Source organism: Mus caroli, unplaced genomic scaffold (genome assembly GCF_978045245.1).
Source record: "Mus caroli unplaced genomic scaffold, Mus_caroli_1 scaffold_17, whole genome shotgun sequence".
Classification (NCBI taxonomy): domain Eukaryota; kingdom Metazoa; phylum Chordata; class Mammalia; order Rodentia; family Muridae; genus Mus; species Mus caroli.
In genome coordinates, this window is record NW_028227272.1 from 29,218,276 (window position 1) to 29,232,949 (window position 14,674).

At 43.6% G+C, this 14,674-nt stretch overlaps 1 protein-coding gene across 3 annotated transcripts; it reads left to right on the plus strand.

Moving 5' to 3' along the window:
- The first annotated feature begins 79 nt into the window (after positions 1 to 79).
- On the plus strand, positions 80 to 9,353 carry Wdr53 (WD repeat domain 53). 3 transcript variants are annotated; one of them, XM_021185112.3, is made up of 3 exons: positions 80 to 222; positions 4,937 to 5,432; positions 8,723 to 9,353. In XM_021185112.3, the coding sequence occupies exons 1-3, from the start codon at positions 173 to 175 to the stop codon at positions 9,317 to 9,319; spliced, it is 1,143 nt and encodes a 380-aa protein (XP_021040771.2). In that variant the 5' UTR covers positions 80 to 172; the 3' UTR covers positions 9,320 to 9,353. The 3 variants fall into 3 exon arrangements, with proteins under 3 accessions (XP_021040771.2, XP_085688196.1, XP_021040772.1); XM_085832070.1 differs by lacking the exon at positions 80 to 222 and adding an exon at positions 229 to 581; XM_021185113.2 differs by lacking the exon at positions 80 to 222 and adding an exon at positions 229 to 480.
- Positions 9,354 to 14,674: the final 5,321 nt, after the last annotated feature.

Sequence of the window (14,674 nt, forward strand, 5' to 3'; positions counted from 1 at the left end):
GGGCGCCGGAACCGCCCGCCTCGCCCGGCCTGCCCGCGACGCGCCCCGGGATACGCCATGCGAGTTGAGGGCAAGAAGCAAAGGCGCACGCCCAGCTCGCCCGCCGCGCCTCTCTGCCCGGAAGTGACTGTTCGGCAGAGGCGCCTCGCTCCCTAAGGCTTGATGGGATTGGATGCTGCGTGTGAGGTCATCGCTCAGCGCCACCGGGAACGGGAAGCCCAGGTATGAGGCTGTTGGCCAGCGGGGTTCGGATCTGTTCGCAAGTGCTTTTTTTCTGTTTTTCCTCTAATGGCCTTGAGTCGGCTTTCCTTGGCCTCTCTTCCTACGGAGTTTCCCGTCTCACTTGCTTTCTGCTCCCTCTCCAACTTTGTTCACAACACTTCCCTTTTTTGCTAGCCAATTCTTAGATCCTTCACCTTCAGGTCGCTTGGATCAATTTCCTTTCCCTTTGCGCAGTTGAGGACCTCTTGTCGTGGTCAGGTTAGATCCATTTTATTATATTTTATTTTTTTACCTTGAGAAATTGACATCTTCTTTTCCTGGCTAGAGCCGTAGGGGACTCACCAGAACCCATTCTCAAAGTAAGGTGGCTAAACCTGAGCAACCCTCGTAAATACGCAGGTTTTATTATATTTGAGATTAAATAAACACGTGTAGGTAATCTCAAAGTGTCATTTGAATACTAAGTGTCACAATCTTTTTGGACAAAATATAGTGTGTTCAGTTCCATCTCATAGTAAAAAGATTAAGAAAAACGTGTTGTTGTTGGGTTTTGTTTTGTTTGGTAATTTGTTAATCTCTAGAATGAGGTAAGGTGGATGCATAAAGATGATTTCCTGGGAGGAAAAGAACCTAGCATTATTTAGTTATGCTATTTTAAAGAGCATTTAGAAAAAGAATAATAGAGACTGGAGTGATGGCTGAGCAGTTAAGAGCACTTGCTGCTCTTGTAGAGGACCTAGGTTCGTTCCTAGCACCCATATGGGTGCTCAAGGCTTAACCTGAGTTGTAGCTTAAGTTCAAGGGGAGCCAAACCCTCTTCTGGCTTCAGGAATGACTGAGCTGTACAACATACATGCTATACACATAAAATAAAGTAAAAGAACTACAGTGTGAGCCAGGCATTGATGAGATCTTTTAATCTGACTTTTTTTTTTTTTTTATAATTCTCAAGGCAGCTCTATGAAGTGATTATTATAATAATAGGGCTCACAGACTCAGGCGTCAAGTCCAGTGTCATGCAATTTTTATGTAGTAAACCTTGCCTGAGATCCACCTATGTGTAATTAACTTCCTGGTTTTTAGTAAAAACAAATGAACAGCAGCTGCTTCCCTACCCTGGTATAATTACATGCTTATGATTTGCTAATCCCTTCCTCAAGATGTCTTGCACCAAGTAACCCAAATTCTTGTCTGTTGTGTTCATGCTAATGCCACAGTCTTCTGGTTGTTTTGGTTGTTACTTAGTTTCTCCACATCAGGACTAACTTTAGTCCAAAGCTATGAAGGAGTGTTGACTCACACATTATAATAATGGCCTCTCTCTTCATGGCTCCTGAATGTTGAACCAAATTTTGTCTGAATGACAGTTACATTTCCTTTAAATTCTGTGGCTCTGAAAAGAAAGTAAAGAACTATAGAGAATGGTTAGATTGAAAGGCATGGGCAAAGCACCATGGTACAAAGAGTCTATAGCTCCAGCTACTTGGGAGCCTCAGGTGAGAGGATCACATGAGCCATGAGGCTGGGGCCAAACTGGGCAAGAAGACAGATTCAGACAGTTTCTGCTCACACTCGCTTGCTCCCCTATCCCCCAGGCTTGTACACATAGACAGTAGAAATTCATGAATAAAGGTATGACTGAAAACAATCATAAAGGTAGAGATAATGCAGTTATCAGATCCTTTATCCTTTATCTTGCCTCTCTTAAGACAAGTCTCTGAGATATCTAATGGTATCATTCTGCGATCTCTGGTTTTGGGGGTGGTGGTGGGGTGCTTGTTTTTCAAGACTGGATTTTTCTGTGTAACCCTAAGTAACCTGGACCTTGATATGTAGACCAGGCTGGTCTTGAACTCACAGATATCCGCCTGCCTCTGTCTCCTGAGAGCTAGGATTAAAAGGCATGCCCCACTGCCTAGCTTCATTCTGTTATGTCTTTACCCCGGTTATTTCCATGACTTTTATTGGCATGTCATCACCCAGCTAGAGTCAGGACAGTTTCAAGGTAGGATTCTAGATAGCCTTTGTCACTCTCTTGCTATGAACCTGCTTTTCATGAACCTCACCTTGCCCTTCCCCCACGGGAATTATCCATTCCACCTGCTCAGAACTGTCGCCTGTGGCATTCCACCCTTTAAAAAATGCTCTTAGCATACATACACTGCTTTGCTCTTAAGCACTCCATGATCTCATTAGGAGTTGGAGGAAATGAATCTATTATCTAATTAAACTAATTCATAGTAGGATATGAGTAATTCCATGTTTGACCCTTTAGGCAACTATACAGGAAAAGACAAGCTTAGTGACCTGGTAGACGAGGGAGGTAATGTTGGCATCAACACATTTATACTAGGCTGTTTGGTCCCAGTGTAGAAAATCAAGAACAGCGGCTTGCAAACAAGGAGTTTCTAAGTTGTTCTGACTTAGCACATATTTAAGTACCTTTCCCCCATTCTGCCATAGCACTCTGTTTGATATCCCCTCCCCTTTTTTCCCTGAGGGTCTCATATGTAGCCCAGAGTAGCCCAGAACTTGAAATCTTTCTGCCTCAGCCTCCCAAGTGCTAGTATTACAGGTGTGCACATGTTTAACACTTTTGATGAAGGTCTTTTGTAGACCAAGTAAACAAATAATTTTGAAGGCTTTAGGTGGATCACTGGTAAATATTATGCATGATAAATGTTGACTAGCTACAGAAAAAGCCTCACTGAATATTTATTTTATCTAATAAGGATGTTTTGGTTACTTACTTGACGTGTATGAGTAAATACTCTATTATATACACATGTATGCATGTGTACCATGTGTAGTGTGTAGTTCCTACTACCCTGCCCGGACTCTGATACTAGCCCCACCCAGGTTCTCTCAAATCTGGAGATGGAAAACACACATACACACATTAGCTTATCTTTGATGTGCTTAAGCTCAATGACCAGGCTCTTTTATGCCTTCCTCAGCCATCACACCCTTCTTTTCACTCCCAGCTCAGCATCCTAAATCTGCCCTCCACTCAGTTGGTCTCTAATCTCCTGCCTGCTACCCCAGGCCCAATCTGGGAAGTGGTCAATGGCCACTCCATCCTAGATCTCTTATGACTAATGGCTCTTTCTTCCTCTAAAGCATAGTGAATCTTTTTTCTTTCTTGAGTCTACTAGCCTGCCTTAGGAAAAACTGGAAGTCCTGCCTATTTCACCCAGCTCATTGGGCACAGTATCTTTATTGATTGATCAAGAACCAATAGGGGAACAGGACCTTCAGGGTTCACATTCGGATTCCCGATCAGAGCATCAGAACCACTCCCTACAACCATGTGCATACCTGGTACCCTCCGAGATCCAAAGAAAGCCCTGGATTTCCAGGGACTGAAGTTATTTGCTGGCTGTGAGCTAGCACGTGGGTAGTGGGAACCAAAGCCAATCCTCTGAATAGCAACTCGTCCAGTTCTCCTAAGCACTGAGCCACCTCTGTGGCCCCAAATGAGTATATACTTTTTTTGAGGCTTTCTGAACTTTTTAAAAATAGACTCATTGATAGTACTCAGCCGGGCAGTGGTGGTGCACTGGGGAGGCAGAGGCAGGCTGCTTTTTGAGTTCAAGGCCAGCCTGGTCTACAGAATGAGTTCCAGGACAGCCAGGGCTATACAGAGAAACCCTGTCTTGAAAAACCAAAAAAAAAAAAAAAATTCTCAGTTATTTTTCTGAACATGCAAGTGATCAATAAATATCCATGTGATTCATTTAGAGTCTGAAAATTTAATCCACCCCCTCCTCTCTGATGTGTAGAATTATCCTGTTCTTGGCTCTTACAAGAGTCATGCAATAAGACTTAGTACTAGGGCTGGAGAGATGGCTCAGTGGTTAAGAGCATTTACTGTTTCGAAAAACCAAAAAAAAAAAAAAAAAAAAAAAGCGTGGCTGCAGGGGCTTCACCGACTGCTCTTCCGAAGGTCCCAAGTTTAAATCCCAGCAACCACATGGTGGCTCACAACCATCTGTAACGAAATCTGACGCCCTCTTCTGGTGTGTCTGAAGACAGCTACAGTGTACTCATCATTCAGATATTAAAATCTTTTTTAAAAAAGACTTACTGCCGGGCGTGGTGGCGCACGCCTTTAATCCCAGCACTCAGGAGGCAGAGCCAGGCGGATTTCTGAGTTCGAGGCCAGCCTGGTCTACAAAGTGAGTTCCAGGACAGCCAGGGAGCCAGGGCTATACAGAAAAACCCTGTCTCGAAAAACCAAAAAAAAAAAAAAAAAAAGACTTACTACTAGACCCATTATGGAAAAAATTACTGGAACTGAATGGTATCTGCATAGTCCTTTTAACTATACAATCTATCATTACCTAACGTCTCATGCTTTATTTAGGGTAGAAAGTTAGCCAAAAGGACCTTTAAAATCAAGTTGATCCCTTTAAAATAACAGCAACAAACAAAACCAAAAACAAGGATAAGATTAGGAAGAAAACCTGAGAAAGTTTATGCCTGCTAGTCAGCATGTATTTGGGTCTCCTGTGAATGTGTACTAGAGAAGCAGTCTTCTATTTACCTAGAGTTTTGTGGATTTAATCTTTAAATGTCTTTTGAGAGGAGAGGGCAGGGTGTTGTTGAATTTTTCAGTTATCTTTAAAAACTGTTGAATCGTTGGTAATTATATTGGTCTCATAGTATCGAGTTCCTGTACAAAATCTGATACAGGTTTTCTCCCTCTTCACAGCATTTCAAAGGCCATCATGGCAGTCAAGTGGTCTGGTGGACATTCTTCTTCAATCCTTTGCCTGAATGCAAATAAAGACGGGCTGGTGGCTTCAGGAGGAGAGGGTGGAGACCTTGTGGCTTGGGGTGAAGATGGGACCCCGTTAGGACACATGCAGTTGGAAGGGGCTGATGATGTTACCAGTGTCTTGTTTTCTGCCTCCTGCCCCACCAAGCTCTATGCCTCCCATGGAGAAACCATCAGTGTACTAGATGTCAGGTCTCTTAAAGGGTCCCTGGACCACTTCCATGTGAATGAGGAAGAAATCAACTGTCTTTCATTAAATGAAACTGAAAGTCTGCTGGCTTCGGCTGATGACTCTGGGGCAATTAAAATCCTGGACTTGGAAAAGAAGAAAGTTACCAGATCCCTGAAGAGACATTCCAACATCTGTTCCTCTGTGGCTTTTCGACCTCAGAGGCCTCAGAGCCTGGTGTCATGCGGCCTGGATATGCAGGTGATGGGTTTTTTTGGTTTTTTTGGTTTTTTTTAGATTTATTTATTTATTATATGTAAGTACACTGTAGTTGTCTTCAGACACTCCAGAAGAGGGAGTCACATCTCGTTACGGATGAGTCAGATCTCCTTACGGATGGTTGTGAGCCACCATGTGGTTGCTGGGATTTGAACTCCGGACCTTTGAAAGAGCAGTCGGATGCTCTTACCCACTGAGCCATCTCACCAGCCCGAAGGTGATGTTTTTGCAAAGAGCATTTGGGTAATTTCTGAGCAGAATTTGCTAAGAAAATCAAGTATGTGTTTGGTTTGGTTTCCTTGGCAATTATAGGAATTGAGCTTAGGACCTGTACATGCTACTAAACATGCACTGTACCACTAGACTGTATCCCCCACCCCTGGATCAGATTATTGATCAGGTGTTTTCTACTCTCTACTAACATTTTTCTCTTAACTTTTTCTGTTCTACTGATTTTTTCTGTTAAGTGAGGTATTCAAGGTATTATCTATACTTGAAGTGGTGTCAGACTCCTTTAATCACAGCTTCTGGGAGGCAGAAGCAGGCAGCTCTCTGTGAGTTCAAGGCCAGCAAGAGCTACATAGCAAGTTACAGGATGACAGCCAGAGCTATATAATAGAAAGATCCTATCTAAAAAACAGCCACATACTACTAAAACAAATCAGTATTATCTATAAGGTTGAAGGGCATGGCAGTAGAACCAATATCTATTCTGTCTTAGGGTTTTACTGCTGTGAACAGACACCATGACTAAGGCAAGTCTTATAAAAACAACATTTAATTGGGACTGGCTTACAGGTTCATAGGTTCAGTCCATTATCATCAAGGTGAGGGCATGGCAGTAACCAGGCAGGCATGGTGCAGGCAGAGCTGAGAGTTCTACATTTTCATCCAAAGGCTGCTAGTGGAAGACTGACTTCCAGGCACCTAGGGTGAGAGTATTAAGCCCACACCCACAGTGACACACCTACTCCAACCAGGTCACTCCTATTCCAACAAGGCTACACCTCCAAATGGTGCCACTCACTGGTGCAAGAATATACAAACCGGGCCTGACGCGGTGGCGCACGCCTATAATCCCAGCACTCAGGAGGCAGAGGCAGGCGGATTTCTGAGTTCGAGGCCAGCCTGGTCTACAAAGTGAGTTCCAGGACAGCCAGGACTATACAGAGAAACCCTGTCTCGAAAAAACAAAAACAAAAACAAAACAAAAACAAAAAAACCCTAAAGATTGGGAATAGACAGGAGCTAAAGGGAGGGAGAGTTGCAAAGGACCTGAATTGGGTTCCCAGCACCCGTGTCAGGTAGCTCACAACTACCTAACTCCAGCTACAGAGATGTAATGCCCTCTTCTCTTCTGGACTCCCTAGGCACTGGTACACGTACACACACTCACTCACGCACAAGTGAAACTGAAATGAAGCTTTATGGCATGGTTGTACATGCCATCTCAGCATTTGGAATCAGAGGCAGGCACATCTCTAAATTCAAAACCAGTCTGGTCTATATAGTAAGACCTTGCCTCAAAAAACAATCTTTTTAAAGCGGGCGTGGTGGCGCACCTTTAATCCCAGCACTCGGGAGGCAGAGGCAGGTGGATTTCTGAATTCAAGGCCAGCCTGGTCTACAAAGTGAGTTCCAGGACAGCCAGGGCTATACAGAGAAACCCTGTCTCAAAAAACCAAAAAAAAAAAAAAATCATTTTAAAAAAATAGACTTGCAGAATTTGGCATTTTACCTCCACTTCTGTGTGAAACCCTCTAGGAGCATGTAGCTGCTAGAGAGTGTTCTCCAGCATTTGGTAGAGAGGCGGGGTGTTTTTATTTCCTGGAAAGTTTCACTGTATTTCAGAAAATGTGCTTGAATTCCTGCCTCTGCTTCCCAAAATCTGGGTTTGCTGGGTTGTACAACTATACATATACCCCACATACACACGTGTGCGCATACAAAGATTTCTGATACATTAAAAGGAGTCTGGAAGCCGGGCAGTAGTGGCCGCGCCTTTAATCCCAGCACTCGGGAGGCAGAGGCAGGTGGATTTCTGAGTTCGAGGCCAGCCTGGTCTACAGAGCGAGTTCCAGGACAGCCAGGACTGCACAGAGAAACCCTGTCTCAAAAAACAAACAAACAAACAAACAAGTCTGGAGAGATGGCTCAGCCATGAAAAAGAACTGACTGTTCTTCCAGAGGTCCTGAGTTCGATTTCCACAACAACATGATGGCTCACAGCCATCTGTAATGGGATGCAGTGCCCTCTTCTGGTGTGTCTGAAGACAGCAGCACTGTACTCATAGAATAAAGATAAATAAATCTTAAGGAAAGGAAAAACACCCCCACTCCACTGGTATTCCCTGGCCCCAGATAAAGAAGAAAGAGTCTAAGCTAGGCATGGTGGTACATGCTTCTGGTCCTAACACTGAACAAACAGGCAGAAGGGTTACCATAAGTTCAAAGCTAGCTTGCTTTACCTAGTGAGACCTGGTTTGAAACAAACCAAGAATTTCTTTGGCAAGTCAAATATGAAATATTTTTTAAAAGATTTCTGTTGTTGTATTTGGTTTTTTTGTTTGTTTGTTTGGTTGGTTTGTGGAGGGGTTGGTTTTTTGTTTTGTTTTTTGAGATAAGGGCTCACTGTGTAGCATTGGATGGTCTGGATCTGGCTATGTAGACCAAGCTGATCTTGAATGCATAGATATCTGCCTTCCATGCCTGGTGGGGGTGGTAGTGTAGTGATGGTAGTGGTGCACATCTTTAATGCCAGCACTTGGGAGACAGAGGCAGGTAGATCTTTGAGGCCAGCTTGGTCTTCAAAGAGAATTCCAGGACAGCCAGTGCTACAAAGAAACTCTGTCTCAAAAAATGAGTGAGTAAGAGAGAGAGAGAGTGAGAGAGAGAGAGCGCGCATATAGGCATATGTTGCAGTGCTGGTTGGCTTGTCTTTCTTCCTTTCTTTCTTTCTTTAATTAAGGAGTGATGTTGGGGGTTGCACCCATGGTTTTATAGGTGGCAAATATGTGCTTGTGCCACTAAGCTATATCCTCAGCCCAACCATTGAATTTTCATGGAGTCTGTCCAATTAAAGTTTTAGGATCCAGCCTGTCAATTTTACCTCTGCATCTGCATTCTAGTGTCAGTAACGTTACCCTGGCATGTCGTAGCAGCTTCTGACGATTTAAAGTGTTGCGGGAACTGTGTCGTATTTTGTTAGGGAAGCCCTGTAGTTGAGCGGTGTGTCTAGAACACTGTGTGACTGTAATTTCACCTTGTTAAAGGTAATGCTGTGGAGTCTTCAAAAAGCCCGTCCTGTCTGGATTACAAATTTACAGGAGGATGAAACAGAGGAAACGGAAGGCCCCCAGACCCCTGGTCGGCTCCTAAACCCTGCGCTAGCCCACTCTGTCTCTGTAGCGTCGTGCGGCAATATTTTTAGCTGTGGTGCAGAGGATGGTAAGGTGCGCATCTTCAGGGTGATGGGAGTCAAATGTGAGCGAGAACTGGGATTTAAGGGTCACACTTTGGGGGTATCCCAGGTCTGCTTTCTGCCCGAGTCCAGTCTGTTGCTTACTGGAGGGAATGATGGGAGGATCAGGTTGTGGGATGTGAGCGGTAAGATGGAGAAGCTGCAGAAGAGCCCTGCGAGGCACATCCACAGGAAGAAAGCAAAGAGGGCAGCGTGCCCCACGCAGGGTGGAAACTCCAGAGCCCCGGGAGCCGAGGATGAGGGGCATGCAAAGATTCTGCCAAAGCTCGATATTGAACACGGAGAAAAAGTGAACTGGCTTTTAAGTACAAAAATTAAAGGGAACAAAAGCATATTAGTGGCTGATCAGACGTGTTGTGTGTCTGTGTATCCCCTAAATGAGCTTTAGGGCCAATAAAATGCATTGCAAAAACCAACAGGAATTTTTGGGTTTTTTTTGTTTTTTTGTTTTGTTTCCTTGCTGACTTATTAAGACACTTGTAGCCCAGGCTGGTCTAGAACTCACTCACTATATAGCACAGGCTAGCCTCAAGCTTGTGACATCCTCCTGTCTCAGCCTCCAAATTCTGAGATTACAAGTATGAGCCCACTTCCTGCTCTGCCGACAGAGCTTTATTTGTTTGTTTGTTTGTTTTAATTATTTATTGTATATGAGTATGCTGTAGCTGTCATCAGACACACCAGAAGAGAACATCAGATCCCATTACCGATGGTTGTAAGCCACAATATGGTTGCTGGGAGTTGAACTCAGGACCTCTGGAAGAACAGTCAATGCTCTTAACCGCTGAGCCATCTCTCCAGCCTCAATTTTATTTTTTTAGTCTAAGAAAAATTCTTGCTTTAAGCTGTTTGTCATGTGTAGAATCATATAAATTTAAACAAAAGAAAAATCATTGGAAAATACTTCATAGAGTAAGTGACATTAGAGTTTGGGTAAAGAGATTCAGAGTGTTAATTGTGCCAGCTGATAAGTTATTTCTCTACCAGTAAAATGAGTCGATTCAAACCAGATTTGTGTGTGTGTATACATGTACATATACATACATACATACGAAGGCAGGTTTATTGGGGAACTGCTCTCCGGCTGCTCTCTGGTGGATGAGTTCATTGCCCCAAAGAAGGAGGACAGAGAAGTTGTCATGAGAAGAGAGAGGGGGGGGGGGGGGGACGACAAAGCGTGTCTTTTGAGAAGGAAAAGGGGAAGAAGAAGGAGAATCCAAAATGTCCAGATTATATAGCTAAAAGCCTCAGGAGGAAAGGCAGCCCAGCTCTTGGGCTGCTAAGTTCAGGATTGGGGACAGGGATGCTGGGAGACCCTGGAGGCCAGGTCTGCTTTGATATGTAAAATATGTGCCTCAGCCCCTTGTCCTGGGGACCTAAATCAAACACCAGATATTTTATACAGTATTTTATCTTTCCCCACACAAAGTTTGGGGCTTTTACTGTGTTCTTATTTTGATTTTTTTATAATTTTCCATTGAAAAGAGAACTTTTATTAGGCTTCACAACTTAATACTTTTTCTATATTTTTTTTGCATTTAAAATTATGATCTTAGAAATTACAGCGCTGGGCAGTAGTGGCACACACCTTTAATCCCAGCACTTGGGAGGCAGAGGCAGGCGAATTTCTGAGTTTGAAGCCAGCCTGGTCTACAAAGTGAGTTCCAGAACAGCCAAGGCTACACAGAGAAACTGTGTCTCAGAAAACCAAAAAACCAAAAACAACAACAACAACAAAGAAATCATAATAAATCCAGTGGATGGTGCATGCTTGTATTCCCAGCAGTCAGGAACTTGGGCCAATGACTGTTTTTGAGCTTCTTAGTGAAACTCTGTCCCAGAAAAAGAAAGGGGAAGGAAGTGGGCTGGAGAAAGAATGGGAGGGATGGAAAGGACAGGAAGGATTGGTTTGGTTTGGTTTGGTTTGGTTTGGTTTGGTTTGGTTTGGTTTGGTTTGGTTTGGTTTTCTTGAGACAGGGTCTCTGTGTGGTCCTGGATGTGCTATTACTTGCTGAATACACCAGGCTGGCCTTGAGCTCAGAGATCCTCCTGCCTCGCCCCCTCCACGCCCAGCTTTGAGATTAAAATGTCCTCTACCAAACCAGAGAGGTTTTCTCTCTCTCCTTTTTAAGATTTATTTATGTTATGAGCACTCTATTTGCATGTATGCCTACATGACAGAAGAAAGCATCAGAAAGAGAATCGACTCCCATTACAGATGCTTGTGAGCCACCTGTGGGTGCTGGGAACTGATCTCAGGACCTCTGGATGAGCAGGCAGTGCTCTTAACCACTGAACCATCTTGCCAACCTAGAGAAAAGTTTATGATTGTGTCATTTCTCTGACTGTGATAATATCTTGTCCAGATCAAAAGAACCTGCTCTAAAGTAGCCCAACTCCAGACCCATGCATGACCCTGCAGGTGATTTGAGTTTAGTGAAACAGCCTGGAGTATCATAGTAAATTCATGCTGCCATTTAAATAGCTGGAATTTAATATTTAATATTTATTTAATTTGTTTATTATCATATTAATATTATTAAATTAATTATTTGATTAACTTAATTTAAATAGCTTGCATTTAACATTTAGATTTGAATCATAATTGCTAACGAACTATATGCCTAAGACACTTATACCTAATGTTGGGTTTGGACATATTTAAGCAACTTTGTATACAATTTTAGCATAGAAATTAGTGATAAAGCCGGGTGTGGTGGCGCACACCCTTAATGCCAGCACTGGGGAGGCAGAGGCAGGCGAATTTCTGAGTTCAAGGCCAGCCTAGTCTACAAAGTGAGTTCCAGGACAGCCAGGGCTATACAGAGAAACTCTGTCTTGAAAAAAAAAAAAAATTTGTGATAAACCCTAAACATCTAATGATCCTTTTCTTTTAAAAGAATGCAGTCTTTGGGTGAGATGTGATGGATGGTACATGCCTTTAAAAAGAATAAGGTTCAGCAGGTAAAAGCACTGACTGCTCTTCCGAAGGTCCTGAGTTCAAATTCTAGCAACCACATGGTGGCTCACAATCACCAGTAATGAGGATCTGATGCCCTCTTCTGGCACAACTGAAGTCAGCTACAGTGTGCTTATGAATAATAATAAATCTTTGGGCTGAAGCAAGCAGGGATTGAGCAAGCTTGGCTGACCAGAGGGAGCAGAGGTCCTAAAAAAATTCAATTCCCAACAACCACATGAAATCTCACAACCATATGTACAGCTACAGTGTACTCACATACATAAAATAAATAAATCTTTAAAAAAAAAAAAAAGGATGAGACAGGTGGCTTTCTGTGAGTTCTAGGATACCCTGGTCTACGTAGTAAGTTCCAGGCCAGCCAACGCTACATAGTGAGACCCTAACTCAAAGAAAAAAGTGCCGGGCGTGGTGGTGCACGCCTTTAATCCCAGCACTGGAGAGGCAGAGGCAGGCAGATTTCTGAGTTTGAGGCCAGCCTGGTCTACAGAGTGAGTTCCAGGACAGTCAGGACTACACAGAGAATCCCTGTCTCGAAAAACCAAAAAAAAAAAAAAAAAAAAAAAAAAGAAAGAAAGAAAGAGAAAAAAGTACAATTCTCAAGTTAGCTCATCAGGTTAACTACTTTCTCTGCAGGCCTGACAACATGGATTCAATCCCCAGGACCCAAGTAAAGGAAGAACAGGAGAGCTATCTCCACAAAGATGTCTTCTGACCTTCACATATGCTGGTGTTCTCTCCCCCCACCCCTGTTACACACACACACACAGCACCACCACCACTACCACCACCCCGTTCATACACACACACACACAGTAATAATAAATGAAATTTAAAGAGAATGCAGTCCAGGGACTGGGTGCTTCCCAATGTCCTAAATGCAGGTAGAGAATGCATGAGCGTAAGCACTTTTGACTAATCCCTGCCTGATCTGCCCAGACTGGCCCTGACCAGCCACTCTGGTGTTATTACCAGTTCCAAGAAGCTTTTGATGCTAGTCAGCAGTCTTGCCTCCATATGACAGAAGCTACCAGACAACGAGGGCAATGTGTCACCAAGAGGTTGAGCGGACCTCTCTCTCCTTGTTTCCCTTGCTTTATTTAACACTGGCTCCTTCTCGTTATCATACCCCAGCTCTTGCTCCCTCCCCTGCTTTTCACCTCTTTCATACTTCATGATACTGAGATAAGCCTAGGAATTACACAGGATAAGTAAGTGCCCCACCACTAAATAATATCAATAGCCTTTTCATTGCTTCTTTGTTGTTTTATTGTATTGATTATTGCTCTTCCTAATTTGTCCATGCTATCTATTAGGTCTCAAAGAAACCAAAGACAGGTCTCACTCAGTGCCAGTGGCTTCTCTTGGCACCTCTCACTCTGTCTCTACCCTAAACCCCTCCTTAGCCCTGTGTTTTGGCTACAAGATCTCTTGGGTTCCAAGCACTCTCTGGCCTCTTGACTCCTTGGCCTCTCTCTTTTTCATCCCTCATTCTGACCCCACTCCCTCTCCTCCACTGGCCCAGCTCAGTCTGCTGGCCATGTTCAGTCTGGACTCTTCCAGGTGTCTGTAGCTGTTTTCTCCCTTGTATTTACAAGAAACCCCCTCAACTGTACCTAGGAGCAATCAAGTCCAAATTTATCATTATCCTTTTTTTTTCTCTCTCCCTTGTAGTGAAAATAGATATTTCAGTTGATAAATCAGACAAAATGAGCCAATGCAAGCCACATTAGAGGATATATAAAGACAAGTTTGTTGTGAAGGAGCTCTGCTGAGTTCACTGGCCACAGAGGAGGAGGGGTCAGTGAAGTCACCATGGGGAGGGAGACAGAGGAGAGGAGACGTGAATAAGAGAAAGTATGCACTTAGAAAAAGGAAAAGGAGAAGAAGAGATAGATCAAAATGTCTGCATTCTATAGGGAAGAGTTTCTGGGGGAGGGGAAGCCCAGCCTCAGCTGGAAAATTTATCCAGGGCAGAGGACAGAGGGTTGTATGCCAGCCATGCCCTGTAACAGGTAACTAAGGGGTGCTAGGAGAACCTGGAGGCCAGTTCTACTTTGGTATGTTAAATACACACCTCAGCTGTTTATCCTGGGTCTCGAAAAAAAATTAAATAACTCACAAAAAAGTCACATTTGAATATCTTTTTTTTTTTTTAAAGATATATTTATTACATGTAAGTACACTGTAGCTGTCTTCAGACACTCCAGAAGAGGGCGCCAGATCTCGTTACGGATGGTTGTGAGCCACCATGTGGTTGCTGGGATTCGAACTCTGGACCTTCGGAAGAGCAGTCGGGTGCTCTTACCCACTGAGCCATCTCACCAGCCCTTGAATATCTTTTTTGTTTTGTTTTTGGGCATTTTTTTTTCCCCAGACAGGGTTTCTCTGTGTAGCCCTGACTGTCCTGGAACTTACTCTGTAGACCAGGCTGGCCTCGAATCCCCCTGCCTCTGCCTCCCAAGTGCTGGGATTAAAGGTATACGCCACTACAGCATGGCTCCATTTGAATATCTTTTTTTTAAATTATTTATTTATTATATGTAAGTACACCGTAGCTTATTTCAGACTCACCAGAAGAGGGCGTCAAATCTCATTACGGATGGTTGTGAGCCACCATGTGGTTGCTGGGATTTGAACTCAGGACCTTCAGAAGAGCAGTCAGTGCACTTAACCACTGAGCCATTTCACCAGCCCCCATTTGAATATCTTAATGGTACTAAAATTTTGGTTGTGAGATTCATATATTACAGAATGTACAAC